General features: G+C 41.4%; 5 protein-coding genes across 5 annotated transcripts; 2 read left to right on the plus strand and 3 right to left on the minus strand.

The window, feature by feature from the left end:
- Nucleotides 1-3288: 3288 nt before the first annotated feature.
- N7483_012211 (uncharacterized protein) lies at nt 3289-4114 on the minus strand (the record flags this gene model as incomplete). The annotated part of the gene is made up of 2 exons (XM_057095638.1): nt 3289-3522; nt 4103-4114. 2 exons carry the CDS (start codon nt 4112-4114, stop codon nt 3289-3291), a joined length of 246 nt encoding a protein of 81 aa, XP_056941609.1.
- A 2406-nt stretch (nt 4115-6520) lies between these two features.
- N7483_012212 (putative oxidoreductase, 2OG-Fe(II) oxygenase family) lies at nt 6521-7241 on the plus strand (the record flags this gene model as incomplete). Its single annotated transcript, XM_057095639.1, has 2 exons — nt 6521-6860; nt 6937-7241. 2 exons carry the CDS (start codon nt 6521-6523, stop codon nt 7239-7241), a joined length of 645 nt encoding a protein of 214 aa, XP_056941610.1.
- A 524-nt stretch (nt 7242-7765) lies between these two features.
- On the minus strand, nt 7766-9271 carry N7483_012213 (endonuclease/exonuclease/phosphatase family protein; the record flags this gene model as incomplete). The annotated part of the gene is made up of 3 exons (XM_057095640.1): nt 7766-8627; nt 8702-8958; nt 9053-9271. The coding sequence occupies 3 exons, from the start codon at nt 9269-9271 to the stop codon at nt 7766-7768; spliced, it is 1338 nt and encodes a 445-aa protein (XP_056941611.1).
- Nucleotides 9272-10292: 1021 nt separating this feature from the next.
- Nucleotides 10293-12011, minus strand: N7483_012214 (tannase; the record flags this gene model as incomplete). The annotated part of the gene is made up of 1 exon (XM_057095641.1): nt 10293-12011. The coding sequence occupies one exon, from the start codon at nt 12009-12011 to the stop codon at nt 10293-10295; it is 1719 nt and encodes a 572-aa protein (XP_056941612.1).
- A 2894-nt stretch (nt 12012-14905) lies between these two features.
- On the plus strand, nt 14906-16648 carry N7483_012215 (tannase; the record flags this gene model as incomplete). The annotated part of the gene is made up of 1 exon (XM_057095642.1): nt 14906-16648. One exon carries the CDS (start codon nt 14906-14908, stop codon nt 16646-16648), a length of 1743 nt encoding a protein of 580 aa, XP_056941613.1.
- Between the last annotated feature and the right edge of the window lie 920 nt (nt 16649-17568).

Below are 17568 nucleotides of genomic sequence, written 5' to 3' on the forward strand. Positions count from 1 at the left end.
TATAATAGATAATATATTGAATAATAAGATAATATTTATCTTATTATTTATTTTAATATATTAATTTTTAATATATTAACTTAAATATATATATCTTAATAATAATATTTATAGAATATTACTAATAATATTTTAAATAATTAGACTATGATTAATATACTTTAGTAAGCCTTATCTAATAATATTAATATTATCCAGATATCTTATCTTACCTATATTATTTAGCTTAGTCTTAACTAGCTTCTAGATTACCTAAAGGCAGCCCCTCTAAATAAGACTACCTAGACTAAGTAGACTAAGAAGCAAACACTTATTACTGAGGATAATATAAAGTACCAGAGATATAAGATTTCTATTACCTTAAATAAGATATACTACCTTATAATCTATATTTATATAAGCCCCTAATACCATAATATATTTATTTATCTTTAAAAGAAGGAACTAAAGGTTATCCTGATATAAGATATACGGACTTGGTAGAACTTAACCTTCCTAATACTTTGTTAAGCAAAGTAGCTGTATGCTTTCTTCCTACTATTTTATCTAGAATATAATTATAAAGAAATACTTTTAACTTCAGATAAATAGCGCTAAATTAACTATCTACTCTATCTTACTAAGCCTTTCTTTAAATATATAACTAAGCTTTTAAAGACATAGGATATAACTATATATCTCATTCTTAAGCTTTATATTATACTTTTTGTGTATCTTAAAAAGTCTATAGAGTAGCTTAAGCAGAAGTAGGCTCTATAGAAAAGATATATACTTTAATATCTTAAAGCTAGCCGACTAAAGCTTAATAAGTATTATATATAGATAGATAGTATTCTAGGGTATATATTTACAATTAGTATAATACTAGCTTCTGACAACCGGTTCTAATTTTTCCAATTAGATAACTAGGATATATCCTGGTAGCTTAAGTACCGGAGTATATTCTAGATAGCTCTTAGTCCTTACTAAAAGTATCTTTCTAATACTTTAAGTATAGGAAGCTTACTACCTTTACTAAAGCTAAGTTTAAAGCTTAATAAGATACTAAATAGAAAAAAATCATAGATAAAGCTAGCTAGAGATAAAGTAGTATAATATCTTAATAGTGGTATATTTAAACTAAATAAAGAACCTATCTATCTACCTACTATCTACCTACCTACTACTACCACTACTACTACCACTACCACTATGTTACGGGCTGGCTGTCAAGCAACGTGAGTATGCTCTGTCCGTCGAGTTACTTACCGCAAGCCGTTATCCTGCAACTGTACCGTCGCCGTCGCTGGGCCTTACACGGGCTCGAGTCTTTAGGGATCCTTGCACGGTAATGCTTGAACAGGGAATCCGCTAGCAAGTCAGTCACGAGTGAGGTTATCACGAGTGAGCTCCCAAGCTAGTTGAGGTTCGTCTTCAAGGGTTCGATTGTGATCAAGTAAACTGTCAATCTGATTCGTACTGTAGGTCTCAATAACAATAGAGTAATAATCGCGAAGAACTAAATACATGATGGGTAAAGAGTGTCCTTATATATCCAGTCCTTCCTATTATCCTGTCCTCTGACAGGACAGGTCCGTTCCTGTATCAGGTCAGGTCCGTTCCGTTGAACGGACAGGATCTATTGTTGGAATAGATCCGTGGTCACGTGTCATGGGGCCGGAAGTGGCCTCTCATGCACCGTCCTTCCCGTATAGCCAGTATATGTTGCGATGGTAAGCAATAGGCCATATCTGGCTCCCGTTGGTGCCTCAGGCACCATCGTAGCCCTGCGCCCCTCTGGGCCGTGCGTCCGTTATGGCTGGTCGTCCGTACTTGGCTTCGACCGCCAACTGATTGGGTCATAGTTGTTCCTGGGAGGTCCCTCGTGGTGGGTCCGTAACAAATACTTATATAATCAGATAGTTAAAATAAAAATATGGCTTAGGATCAACCATATCAATAAACTTAATTTCCTTAAAGCATATCCTCTTACCCGAATTAAGATATTTAAATCGGAGACTATTAAAAATAGCTTTGTAGCTACTGGTTTAATACCTTTTTATCCCGATTAGGTTCTATCAAAGATTAATATTTATCTTTATATACCAATACCTCCACCAAGCCAGGATAGTGATTTAAGCCAGAACTTTATACCAAAAACCCCGTTTACCGAAAAACAACTGTGTTAGCAAGCTTCATCAATTAAAGCTTTACTTCATACAGGATCTCGAAGTCCCCCTAGCCCATCAGATCGTGCGATGAACCAACTTGTTAAAGGCTGTCAACTCGCGTTACAAGGCGCTGCAATCGTAAGAAAGGAAAACAGCGAATTACGCGCCGCCAACAAGAAACAAAAGCAAAAACGAACTCGATCAACTAGACAGATAGCCCACAAAGGGGATCTCTCAGTTCAAGAGGTTCGTGAGCTACGTTCAGAGCCATTCGAGGTCCAAGTAGCACGAATCAATAGCTATCGTGAGCAGGTTTCAGAGGGTTTACAGCCACGTACGCGGGGCCAGCGAGGATGTGGAATATGCAGGCAGCAAGGACATAGAAGAGAAACATGCCCAGACAGAGAAAATAGCTAGTTTGATTAATTTAAAAGCGCGTTGGTTGAGAAAAATATATTCAAATTAATAAATTAAGTTGGGTGGCCAGCTCGCTTACATGTCCAGCTCGCTTACCGAATACGTTACTTTAGACAATATAATAGGATAGTTAAGAACACACTCCTATACCTATAGTTACTATAAGGGTACCTTTAGACTTCTCCAAAACCCACCCGACCCAAGACCCAACCCGACCCAACCCACCATTGGGTTGGGTTTGGGTCCAAATCTTAGACCCAGGCCTTGGTTTTGGGTTTTTCCCTTGGACCCGACCCAACCCATGGGTACCCATTTGGGTCACAAACAGAGTAAACATGCCCAGACTTTGCTGCTGCATAAATTATGCATTTTGGCGTTGTATTTTTGGGTATTTCCCTTACGGCCTTTAGGCTTTTGGATACTAGGGTCTTAACTAATTCAATCCACTCTTAACTTAATCCACTTCATCTACTCTGTTGCTGTCTAATTCTTTCTTCTATTTTGTCCATTCTGTCTGTTCCATCCTACCATCCTGTCTATCTTCCTGTTCTATCCCGTTTGCCTTCTAAAGCACATAAACAAAGATAGGCTTTTATGTACAAAATGTAGTCTAATGAAGTCTATAGAAATGTAGTCTAATGAAGTCTATAGAAGGGCTAGCCACCTCCCACTGAAAGCCACACTAATAGGCTTTTGTGTACAAAACTTACCTCTGTAGCATCTAAATGCTATTATCGCCACTATCGCCGTTGCTGTCACCACTACCATCGCCGTCACTATCGTCATTATCATCATCATCATCATCATCGTTATCATTGCCATCGCCATCGCCATCACTGTTACCACCATCATTACTACCATGCTCATACTCACCCTTAATCTCATGCTGAAACCCAGACCAGTAAACACCCTCTTTGATAAACACAGGGGTAACATCTAGGCCAAGCTGGGTCCCCTGAAAGAAGGAGTTAGCCCTAAATACAGCACGTTCAGCTGCAACTAGCTTTTCAAAGCCAGCAACATATAGCTGCTAAGCGTGTTTCCGCCACATCTGTATTAAATCCTAAGCAGGCGCATCATTATCTCCAAACAAGACATCAAGCTCTTCTCGTATATCTACCTTGTCCTAGCGTATCTGCCCAACTAGTATATCTGAAATCGCACCTAGACGCCTAAGGCATATAGTTACTGGGAAAATATGATCTATATACCCTCCAAAAGTGCTGTTAGGTAACCCTGAAGGGGTCTTGGTGCCAGAGTAAAAACAACGGTGACAGTGAGATAGATTATCCCATATTCCTGATTCAGCAATATCTAGTATCTAGTGGTCTTTGCTAATGCTTACAAACCAAAGTAGGATATTAAGACAATGTGAGATAGCAGGACTAGTAGAACTAGGTGGTAGGCTAGGTAGACTAAGGTATATATCTCTAATAGTATATTTCTGCTTAGACCAGGTATAGCTAGAGTGGTCCTTATTATCTTTAGTCTATATCATAGGCTTAATCTGCTATATATAGCTATTCTTAGTATACCCTTAGAGACATAGGTAGTTATACTATTCTCTAATATCCTAATATATATCTAGAAATATCTCTATATAATTATTATTATCCTCTATAGATAGTGTAAGACTATCTTGTAAAACATTCTGCCTATACCTAGTATATATAAAATCAGTAATATTTATATTAATATAACAAAAAAATATTAATTCCCTAGGATAAATACTCTTGGTATAGTAAGAAAAAGAGATCAATCACTAAGGATGGTCTGGCCGGAAGAACATATAGAATATATAGTAAGCAGGATCTTACTGGATAAGCTGTTGGACTAGGCTAAACCATATATTCCGGGCCTAGCTAATATAGGGCTTCCCAGGATAAGTATAATAATGCTAATTATATATATCAAACTCATGTAGGATTATAGGTAGGATACCACCAGGATACTGGCTGTTAAAGTCTTTAGTTAGCCAACTAAAGAGCCCAAGGACTATTATACTGTTATCCTTCTTTATCTACTGGTCTATATACATAGCCTTAGGGGGATAGGGCCTGGCCAAAGCACTATTTATATAGCTTTATAAAGGTAAAGGATGATATCTAGGTTGGTTTAGAAACCTTTGGTCTTAGTGATAGGGCTATAGCCTTAAAACACCAGCCAGACTGAAGATTTCCAACACTATCTTTGAACCAAGAAGGGTGCTGCTATCTCACAGAGTCCTACAAGTCTAACTTCTTGTAAAGATAGAGAAGACAGGTATGAATTTAAGTAATAGCAAAACAATGGTAGATATCTAGCTGGTTGTAGAGCGTATGTGTGTGTTTGGAGCATAGGCGGAAGGTGTGGGATTTATTAGGACGGCTGGTTTCTCGGCCAACTTTCCGGAGGGCCTGTTTCTTTAGTGTGTCTGTGGGAAGTCCTTTTTTCTGGTGTACCAATATCAAACGCTGGAGAGTAGCTTTTGTAAGAGGATAGCCATATATAGCCATAGGTGGTGTTGCGCTATATTTAGCTTATTTTCATAGGCTAGGTTGAAAACCATCACCATCACCATCACCATCACCACTATTATCATCATTAGACTTATCATTATCCTTGTCATTATCCTTGTCATTATCCTTAACATTGTCCTTAGCCTAGCTGCCAGAGTGGCCTTCTTCTTCTTCTTCTTAGTAGCTATCAGGCCTTTGTCGCTTCTTAGGATTAGATGGCTGGGTAACAGATGCCTCAGAGACTAAGCCTAGTAAAGATTAGCACCATATCTGCTACCTTAAAACTATGCTTATAGATAAGGATATATACTTATACTTAGATATATAAACCTATCTATATCAATTCCTAGCTTTAAGTCTTATAAGACACTATGATCTAAGGGTGTAGTATCTTGGCTTAAGAACGTATTAGTTAGATCTACTTATATGATTTGGCTTTCCTACCAAATTCCATATCTATAGATAGACCTCCGTATCATATCGTGAGAGAAAGTGCCAGATTAGGGTGGCACCTGGTGGTTAGGTGAATCAGGAAGATATCGGTGATAAGTCAGGTAGTATTTAGTACTTTCCAATACAATAAGAACTAATACTTGAAGAACTTGGAACCCCGGCTCACTGGGGTCCGATTAAGTACTGGATACCCCGCAGTTCGTTGCCTAAGGTGCTCCTGTGATTACAGTCAACCTGACAAGTACTGTGACAGATATAAATAAGAACTTTTTTTAGTTAAAGATTTTAATTCATGATAATATAGTTTCTAGTAATTTCATAAAATATTATATAAGAGTTAATAATAAAAAAAGGAATTTAAAATATTTTATATATAAAGATAGAGAGATTTAAGATTTTTTTAATTCTTAGGATAGATAAAGATATTTATTACAGTTAGTAATTTTATATAAATTAAAAACTAATAAGATTAATCTTAATATAAATGTAATGAACATGTCAGATTAGGGTGACACCTGTGGGCTAGGCGAGAATTACTAAGGGGAGAGCACGAGGGGGTGGTTCACTTAGATACAGCGACTAACACTTGAGGAGTGTAAGTCGGGCCCTACAGGAATCCCCCTCTATGTGTGGCCGGACTTGGTGCCGAATCCCGTAGACAATACGGCAATAGATCTGCATGATCCTCAATATAGTGTTTCCTTTGTCTTCCTTGACAAAACTAATAAGAATTAAATCCAGACAAACTTAAAAGATAGTTTATAATAATCTATAATTAGATAATAAAAAAAGATTAGACTTGAAGTTTAATTTTTTAAAATATTCAATAATTAAACTATAAAATAACTTTTATTAAAGATAACAATAGTATAATAAATATTCTTATAAAGATTATTATAAAGATTTTCTATAAGATTTTCTATAAGATTTAGATTATATAAAATTGTTAAAACTGATGGATTTGAGAGCTACGCCGTAAGCGATGCCTCTATTATATTAGTCATGGATGGGCACGATGACCAGTCACAACAGCTTCCATGCAGTAGTATCATCGCCGAACAACCGGACAACTTCCCTCGGCCAGGTATCGTCGACTCACACATAGTTACCTTGCGGGATCTTACCTCCTGGTGCCATGAAATAGCACAATCGATTTTTCGAACCTTATCAAAGGCTCTTGAGCTCCCACCGGAAGTCGCCCTGGAGACCTTGCACAATCCCACCGCCTCGTACGACATTACTCGCCTCTTGCGATATGAGGAAAACACGTTACCCGATACACTTCTCGTGCCCCAAGCTGCCCACACCGACCTGGGTTCCCTGACATTCTTGTTCACGGAAAGTTCGGATTACCCAGACGCGTGCGCGAGACACCAGTGAGTGGAAATAAGTCATACCCAAGGATAACTGCGTGATAGTCAATCTGGGCGATGCAATGAGCATGTGGACGGAAGGGGCTTTGCAGAGTGTTCTCCACCGGGTGGCATCCATGCCGGGGCAGGAAATTCATGAGCGCTACAGCTTTGCTCTACTGATGAGACCGACTAATACGGCTCCTATGTGCTCTTTGCTCCATGAGGCGGTGCCAAATGGACAGCTTTGTTGCGAAGAGTGGATCAGTGCCAAGTTGAAGGCCTTGGGGGGGGGGGAGAAAGGCGGTGATTCCGTTCGTTCTGAGTGTCGTGACGCGGAAATCAGGATTGGTCGACTTGCAACGGTGTGAATGGACGATCGCACTTCTTTTGAACTAGAGATAGGAGGTAAGGAACCGTTTGTAGTCCTCTTTTAATAACTGGGTTCCTGCCATTTTACTCACCTAGCATAAAACCCAGAATCAACCTATAGCCTATCCCTATTGCTGCCAGTTGCCTATATCCAACTATATCAATAGCAGCTAGCATTCTCTTCCAAGTGACCTTCTAAGTAGCCATCCAGGGAACCCTGTAGGTGCTTACATACATAGAGGGTTAGGTCACCACCTGGGCAGTCACCTACAGATACTACTGACTGAGTTCTCAAGTATGTAAACATGGCTGCCTAAGAGGATATGAACATGGCTCATCTGTAGTTATACATTATGAGCGCTAACAGGTTAACCCGATTTTTCTGGGATGATTTGAACTTTTCAATCAATACTATATAGATCAGGATGACCATTATTTAGCACGTTGTCTCCATAGTTTTCTAGCTCTGTATGCTAATTCAAACCGCCCAGGAGCAATAAATGCCATTGAAGGAATGCGTTGCTTAGTAGGCCATGTAGATCAAGGCCAGCTGATCAACTTCATCGCCATCCTGCCCCATGAATCCCACAACGGCAAATCCATCATCAGCACTAAAAGTGGAGCAGTCGCTGGTGGAAGTTCCGGCCTCAAGTGTGTTACCCGCACTAGTAGTGGCCTTGATATAAAAGTTCCGAGTTTCATCATTATAAGTGCCAGTGCAAAGCTCTGTCTGGATCCAATACTCATCCGATGCAAGGGTGAGGGAGGTAGATGTACCACCACTACCACCATGGATGAACGTGGTGCCATCTTTCAGTTCAATAGCGACGGAATCCAATCGGTCCCCACCAGCAAATGTAAGAACGGAAGCCGCAGAAGAAGAGGTGATGTTTGGTAGATCACTAAACCAATCGCCATGGGGTCCTCCAGAGAATTGACTCTGTCGGAGAGAGGAGGATAACGACCATGAAAAGTCCACCAGGACGGGGTTGTGATCAGAAAGAACATCGCCAAGATAGTCGGAGTCAGTGTTGAGGAATTCCTCGCCATCGTATTTGAAGCTTGTAGCATCAAAGGTCACAATACTCGATCCACGGTATAGAACCTTGTCAACTGTCTCACAAGTCTCAGTTGTGGACGGGTTGTCGCATACGTCTGCATCCTCTCCCGCAGTGGGATACACACCATCCTTCACCAGCTGAACCCAGACATCGCTCAGGCTGTTTTGGGACTTGAAGACACGGATACCGGTGTCCGCTGAGCGAGTATAGCGGCTGTTAGTATCGCCCATGATGAGAACAGCATTTCCGATGGACCAGGTGTCGATGTAATCAGCGACTTGCTGGAGGTTGTCATTTCGGGCATCCTCATCACCGTCCTCAGTTCTTTTAAAGGAATTAGCATAATGACCTCGGGAATTATTAAGGATCGGGGTGTAAAGGTTTCCTGACTGACTCACCCAGCATCAGCGTGAAGATTGTAGACGTCAATATAAACACCGGTGGAGGGATTCCAACGCATGAATGTAAACCCCTTAGGGGTGAGGCAATCATATTCTGACGCGTCAGAACATTCATCCCACTTTGTACGAGTGAAATCCACCCAGTCGTAATTAGAAATGGTATTCAGGCCACTTCCGATTCCCGCTCCACCGGAGGTTGAGGTACGATAGGTGTGGTTATCGGTATCATATATATAGGCATGGTAGTTGAAATCCTACATATTTATAGGTCAAGTTCAATTGCTGTTTCAACCTTGGAAGTTCAAGTTCTGAAAGACTTCAAATGTTTTCTCTCAAATTCTTACTGACCTCTTGCATATTAATGATATCATAACCATATTCAGAGAAATAAGTACCGATCTCCTCAGCATTCTCAGTTTTGGAGCCATTCACATCATTGGACTGGAGCCATGATGGAAGACCTGCCACGTTGAAAGTCAAGGCAGTAAGACTTCCACTGGTACTAGTAGTTGTCGCGTAGGCAGAGCCTAGCAAAATGGCTCCAATGATCAAAGGAGTATTAATCATTTTGCTTTGGTATTTAAACCTATGGCAATGGACAATGCCTTGATCAATGATTATTTCAAGGTTGTTTTCCCCCTATAGCAAAGACTCGGAGAGGAGTTTCGGTCTTTAAATAAGTGAACATTGCTTCCTTCTCACAAGGCTTAAGACACATTCAAGTTCTTGGCCTTTGACATGCGATAATGTCTATAATGTCTATAATATCCATAATTTTTCAAATATTGATTATTTTAGATCAATTAGATAGTCATCGGGCCGATTTACTGCCGAGTCCACTTAAATTAGGCATTAGCGTATACACCATTCTGGACACTATGGACGCCATGCATAATACGCGCACTTGAACTCGGCATTGAGCCGGCAATTAAATGAAAGAACCCTAAACGTGGGATTAATCCGATATCATGATTGGAGAACTAAATAATACATTGATTTTTTCTTCATCAGAACCAAGATATTCTAGAAATTCCTGAATATCTAGAGAGGCATTTATCAAGCTCCACGTGCTAAGACTTGATCATGCCAACGTTACTCTTCAATATGCAGAAGTCCAAGCGACTTGGCATCCGGTTTGACGACACTTAAATGGGCCAAATCTCCGTCTCCGCTCTGATGCCAAGATTAATTCGCATCTGAAGATGTCTGCATTCTTGTTTCACATTGGTTCAATGGTTACTTGAGTCTAAACGAGACCTCCGAGACGGTATATCGGAGCCAATAGCCGGCGGTCCCCGCCGGCTATGTTCAAATCTGGATATCTGAAAGTAGAAGAAATATCCTCTTGTCATGAACCAATCAATAATACCTTGGTAGTCAAACTTGAATATGAAGAAAAGATGTTCCACCAATAAAGATCAGAGAGTTTGGGAAAGTATATTCAAGTTGACATTTTGACTGGAAAGATAGCTATATGTAGCCAGCGACATGATCATATATACCTAGGTACAGTTGTTGAATACAAAGAAATACTAGTAGTAACATTCTGAATCGTATTTGACAATTTCCGATCTAGGAGCTGGGCTGCCTAGTAAACCGGCACTGGGACACCATCAAACTCATATATCCATGTGTCTATAGAAGCCTGATCATACTCGCATTCAAGAGTCTTTCCATCATTCCTCCAGTAAGGTCGGAGCGGCCATGCACAAATCTCCATAATATCACCGGCATTTTTACCTGCTCCCACTGTTCCATTGAGTTTGATTGGTTCAATGTCATTTTCAACCCAGTCAATAATTGTTTGGAGACCTGTCTGCGGCCATGGACCATTGGGCTGCTCGTCGTTCCAATCGCAATGGGCAGCGCCGGGTACAAGGTAAAGGCGATACCAGTCTTTGATTGCACTGGTGCTCTCATCGTCATCCAGGTCAGGATACATGGTCTTACGGACAGACTCCCAGTATCGAACTGATGAGGCAGTAGGCACACTACTATCAGATTCACCATGGAAGTGGATAAGCTTCCCCCCGCTGGCCTGAAAGGGGGTGAGGTCTGGCCAGTTGACCTGTAACGTATCTTGATATCGTTGCATACCCTCTATCATCCAGTACTTGAGTGTATCATACGTGACATTGTCAAGAGTTGGAAGATTCTCAATATTGATGTTCTGGAGTAGTTGGGCCACATATTGCCCGCCAAGTCCAACGATAGAGATATCCCACGAATCAGTTTCAGAGTTATATGTGGTTTGAGCATCATGGAAGTCAGCTGTTGGCTGATAGGAAATGTATACACGACGTCCCTTGGAATCGTGTAGGCCGTTGATAATTTCGTTTGCCACTTGAACTCCTTTTTTCGTGATATTACCCTTCTGAATAGGGGTGATGCCTGATGCGGCGCATTCATAGCTTTCCCCAATCAAAGTCTCAAGATCGAATTTCAATTTGCAAAGGTCTGTTCGAGCCACAACTCCATCCGTTCTGCCGTCCAGTTTATCACAATAGTTGATGGTCGCATTGATGATTGTTGCCATTTCGCAGAGAGGAGGATTGTACCCGATTGTTTTTTCGACCACATTCGAGAAAAGATGTTGAACTTGCTGGAATGAATAGCGGAAAGCTGGAGCACCAACTGAAGCACCATCCCAAAGGTCCCCATAACGTTGAAGCTGGCTGAATGCCTCGCGACCACCCTCTGAGCAAGCTTGGAAGTATGAGTACAACTTGTCCTTCTCAGACATCCCATAAAACAGACGAGTAAACGCCCTGCCAAGTACACCAAGCTCGTAATGTGCTTGATAGCCAAATAAACTGACAATATCGAGATTGACCGTTCCATTGTCAAGAAGTACAACTTCATCAAATGAGGCTGAAAAACTTCCAAAGCCACCATCAGTTCCACCATTTACTGCGCCGTATTGAGCGCCACCAGCAATTGTCGCAGTACCGGAGTAAATATCAAGGGCACCACCACCTTGCGAGACATATCGATTTTGGAACTCAGCTGGAGCCGGTAAGAAATAGTTAACCAGAACTTGATCTTCCTTTCCATTGTGGCTATAGCTAAATGTCACATTGCAGAAGCTCACAATAGTGTCAGGGAAGAATGGTGAGCCTGTGTCATTGTAGTCGAGGATGGAAGCAGCAGTTACACTGCTGCTTTGTATTGTCACTCCAAGGAGAGCATCAACTGGCAGTGAATTCTTAACATGCGCAGTACTACACACGTCTGATAATGACTCTGCAGCATGAACCACAGTGACAAACCCAGCGGCCAAGACAGCTGCTAAGCAGGAGGTGTGCATGTTTGAGCTTCGCAGGTTGTAGTAGGCGCAGGTTGTAGTAGGATGATATTGTCCAGGTGAGTCTTAATTTCATGAAACTTGGTTGCTGAAAAAAACTATTCAAACTTGAACTTCTGGATACTATTTATACTTGAATCAAGCAGTCCGTTCAGAGCTCATACTACTCACTCTTTTTTACTCAATCATCCTGCTGTAAAGAGACGGTTAAACGTTCACGAGTTAAGTTTCACTAGTACATATATCTTAGCATAAACATTTGAAGAGACGGCTTAGTGGCTTCAGGAAGGATTGTGGGGTGTGGTGATGATGTATACATATGTGATGTCTATTCCAAGTTGAACACTGAATTCTGGATCTACTGCAAAGCTTTGACCATCGGTGGTACCTACTACTAGTAGGTATACCTCCAAGGTTATCTCCGAGATCTGCTTTCTCATTCAATATTAGATATTCAAGTTTCCATTTCAATCCCTATTTATTCTTATTCAAGAAGATCGAGAACAAGAGTAATCGCTCATTATATACATTCTAGCTCATTTGTGAAGTTCAACCACGCACCATAATAGAAAATAGCGAAATACTAGCCGCAAAGGTTGCTCGTCTATCTAATAATCCTGAAGCCTCCCCACAAGGGGGATCCACTTCAGTTCGGCACTAAGGCGTGATTCTCCGAGGTGAGTCAGGATTGAAGATTATCCTTGGAAGGCGGCGTAAGGAATCTTGCTTTCATGACAGTTGATCAATACATTGCATATGCAGCATAGTGGGGTCCCCGAAATTTGCATATGCACCTGACGTAAACTGGCTTATGTGGAGTAAATTCACTCGGGGTTGCCGGTCGTGGTAATATCACTATTTGTGATTATTTCTTTTTGATACCAAAACAATGAGTTCAAATTTTGGAAGCAATCTGTCCAAGTCTCATTTTCTATATCATTTTCTACGTAAACAGTATTTGCTATTCCATATTTCTACGTCAGAGATTTTCGCATGTCTATATCCCTCGCGGCATCTTGATAGGGTAGAAACATTCCACAATATTTCTCACTTGTTTTTTCTTCCAAAAAGCAAGGACAATTCACATTCAATACGGTAAGCTCACTCTACAAAGTCGAGCTCTAGACCTAAATAAACTTTCGAATAACTTTAACGATTTGAAGGTCTAGTTATGATAAGCTATCTTAGATAGCTTTGGGCCTTTGTCTTCTGGGCAATTGTTACTATTAGCTTAGCTAATACACTCCTAAATTCTATCTATATGAAAATGTATCCATTATTAAATTCAAGTTATTTATATGACTGACGTTTAAATGTGACTAGTATAAATAGTGTGAATAAATATTTGAATCCATAGTATGTTTGGAGTATAAGTCACTGGGTACAGGGGCTTATAAAAGCCACGCGGCCAGAAACCATTTTCCCATAATGAATTTGGACCACCTAGATCACTGCCATTTTATTATTATAATGTAAAACCTTCAATAATTTATACCTGATTACCACCTGTGCAGCCTGATTCATAGAGTGCGGAAAATTCAATTCCAGCCATAATGAAAATCGGCCACTGCCAGTGATTACCCAATGAGGTATTTTGGTTGTCCTATTACCCCTGGTCAATCCTAAGTATTATATATAGCTTGAAGGCTAACATAAGAGCCTGAGATAGCTGAACGAAGAGGGAGTGATATATATACTCCATCCAGTTTTCTTTCCCCCCCCTCAGGCTGCTACTATGTAGTAGACATATGGCCGTTATAGACCCCTGTACCTTGGGGGAAACGTAGGTATATTCTATGCACATGTGTTACTTTCAATTAGGATACCTGTGAAGGTGTACTTCGCCTAGGTGTAGTCTATCCTCTAAACCATCTAAGGTTGGAAAGCGACTTTGTCCGATTAGAATAGCTCCCCACTTATGGATCCTTAGTCGTATACATCTGGATTTTGCTGTTTTAATAATGATGCCCACGGTTTCTTTGACCGTTTTACTTAGCTAGTGCAGTAATTTCAAAGTAATGCGGGTGATTAATTTGGGACTAAGCGAGGAGGTAATGCAGGTCGCTTAGCATGATCACTTAAATTATTCATTTAAAACGAGGGGCTGGCACCGAACTAATCAAGTGACTGGTCAGCATAAGGCTCATATAGCTTACCACATCCTAGGTAATATGCTCAGGTGTACTCCGTACAGTCAAACTCCCGAGGCCCATAGTACACCCCACAATTTGTGGGGTGAAACCCAGTCCCACAAATCTTAATCTTCCCCATGGGGAAAAAGGGACCAAAGCCGCAAAAAGACTGGTCCAGAAAGTAACCAAACTTCATTTCTCATATATAGCTTCATTTAAGCTGTTTCTTTATAAAATGCCACTTTATCACCCAGTGCTCACAAGAAAAGTGACCAAAAATCATTTGATTAAGGGCCTTGATTTCAGCTTCTTCTTCTCTGTATAGATCCGAGTAATCGGAAACTCCAGCTTGGTTGAGTACTAAACTAATATCGGCTTCGGACAAAAGGCTTGATATCACCACATTTTATTAAAGAAGGGGAAAATATTTATCCTAATTAAGCGCTCCAACCTGAACCCTCAACCTCCGCCACAAGTTCTAACCAAGACTGGGATCTAGATACGAACCTTGGCAGGCCCCATGAATGCCTTTGGAGTTAATTGCCGATGGAGGAGATGAGATGCGATCAGCCTGAGGGTCATGAGAATGCTCAATTGACTAATGTCCACGGGTTGAAACGAGGACTGGGTACAACAATCATGATGTGCCTGAATATAAATAAGGAGACCGAATCCCCTCGAGTAAATTCTATTTAGAAGTCTGAGCCTCAGACTCAGGATATCCTCAAACATTGAAAGCTCCTTCTCCATCCTTTTGTATCAAGCATGTTCTCCTCGGCTTGGGCATTGTGCGTTGCAGCTTCGGCAGTCATCGTGCATGCTGCCACTCTGGATGATGTCTGTACCTCTGCCTATGTGAAAGCCGCCCTGCCTCTGGATATTCTCACTGGAATCACTATTGATTCGAGCTCTGTGGTAGTTAGTGCCACAAAAAATTATTATTCTGCGTCTGGAGACTTTTTTCCCGCTGCCACTTTCGATTATTGTGCCGTCCAACTCGCCTATTCACACAATGGCATGGATGATGACCAAGTTCTATTGATGTTCTGGCTTCCAGCCCCAGACAAATTCGAGAACCGCTACCTCTCGACTGGTGGTGGTGGCATGGCTATCAACAGTGGCAATAGCTCCCTGCCTGGAGGTGTCATGTACGGAGCGGTGTCAGGAGCCACAGATGGTGGATTTGGAAGCTGGGATCTCGACGAAGATGATGCTTTCCTGTTGTCCAATGGAACTGTCAATTATGAAGCTTTGTATATGTTTGGATATAAGGCTCACCACGAGATGTCTGTTATTGGAAAGCAATTTACTCGAAACTTCTTCGGCATGGCAGATAGTGAGAAGCTTTATGCTTACTACCAGGCCTGCTCAGAGGGTGGCCGTGAGGGATGGAGCCAAATCCAGCGATATGATGATTGGGATGGTGCTGTTGTTGGTGCTCCTGCATTCCGATATGCGTTCCAACAAGTTCAGCATCTATGGTCAGATATGGCAATGAAGAACCTTGATTACTACCCACCTCCCTGTGAGTTGGAGAAAATTCTCAATCTGACGATTGCCGCCTGTGATCCACTGGATGGCTTGACCGATGGTGTGGTGTCCAGGACGGATCTTTGCAAGTTACACTACGATCTCGACAAAGCGATCGGGGAGTCCTACTACTGCGCTGCCGAAACCAGCTCCGGTGGTTACAAAAAGAGACAAAGTTCTTCCACACCTGCTCAGAGTGGAAAGATTACAGCCAAAGGTGTGGAACTTGCGGAAGCAATTATAAACGGTATGAAAGATAGCAAAGGGCAACAAGTCTATCTTTCTTACCAGCCATCCTCAACTTGGTCTGATGCTTCTACTTCCTACAACTCGACTACCGACTCCTGGGAGATGAGTGTTAGTGGAATTGGTGGAGACTGGGTTGACCGTTATCTGGATTTAATTGATAGCGAGTCTCTGTCCCTGGATGGTGTCACTGAAGATACTCTGAAGTCATGGATCTATGAGGGCTGGCAGCTATACGACTCTGTCCTCCAAACAACGTGGCCGGATTTGTCTGTCTACCATGGCGCAGGAGGAAAGATTCTTCATGTCCATGGAGAGTCTGACTACAGTGTCCCTACCGCGTCATCGGTGCGTTACTGGGAGTCTGTCCGCAGCGTAATGTATCCCGGCTTGTCCTACACTGCTGGTGCTGCTGAGCTCAATGAGTGGTACCGTCTATATCTGATTCCTGGTGCTGGTCACTGTTCACCAAGTACCGATCAGACAAATGGTCCGTTCCCTCAAACTACACTTCAAGTGCTTATTGAATGGGTTGAGAAGGACAAGGCACCAACAACTTTGCCTGCTACCGTTCTACAGGGCTCGGAGGAGGGCAAAGAGTGGGAGCTATGCGCCTGGCCACTTCGTCCTCTGTGGACAAACAAAGGCACCAAATTTGAATGTGTTTATGACCAAGCTTCTATTGACACATGGCATTGGGATTTGAATGCATGGGATATGCCTGTGTATTAAATGGAGCTTTCTCTGGGAAATCTACTGATGATTGATGCTTGTATCAATTGATCCTCTAGCTACCATAATTATTGTTCTTCAGATTTTAGTCTAATCTATCTTGGAGATTTATGAATTCTGTTCCAGAGACGACCAGTAGCATTTATTATCAAATTCCAGAACTTAAACACCATACAAACCTTGGAAGCTATTGGTCAGTCAAGAGTATCACTACCTAGGTAGTATCTCAGAGGCTACTGAGGAGACTTTCAGTACTGGATGTTAAAATAGATTTTGTTTACGTTATTTTTTAATCTAACCCGTAGATAACTTGATTGACAGACATCTTTCTTCATGATTGAGGAAATTTGGAATACAGTCTACCCAGAATGAGTATAAACAATTTCATCGGCTCATCGCCAGCAGTTGACTTAGGGCGGAACATGAATAAGTTCCGATCATTTTAATCAAGTTCCAAAATCGGTATTCAATGCCGAGTTTCCCATATATAACATGTGGGGAATCGGGGATAATGCGTGGGGAATCTCCACCCGGACATTTTTGAATCATTTTATCATGATCTTTACATATATTCTGACTTTCAAATATTGTCCAAGCGGCCGCCGGCGTGGGGATCTCCACAAACTTGGTATTATAGCTGTTGGGGATGAAAATGGCGAATAATATCATGCCAGTGGACCAGTTCCAACCCTTTGAAGCAGGATTGGGTTCTACCACGGACATGATGCACAGAAATATTCATGTATTCTTGAATTCCGTGGAGGGAAACGATTTGATCCCTGCCAGTGCTAGCGATGTAGTGTGGGAATGGAAGCAATCGCATGAGAGGATTCGAAATATAAGTACTGCAGTGTCACATATTTTCCCATAAAAGGTCGTCAAGGTCGGGTTTCATCTATGTCTTCGGCCATTCAAATGTT

Source organism: Penicillium malachiteum (genome assembly GCF_028827825.1).
Source record: "Penicillium malachiteum strain IBT 17515 chromosome Unknown utg000005l:1.0-9002435.0:326005.0-9005861.0, whole genome shotgun sequence".
Classification (NCBI taxonomy): Eukaryota; Fungi; Ascomycota; class Eurotiomycetes; order Eurotiales; family Aspergillaceae; genus Penicillium; species Penicillium malachiteum.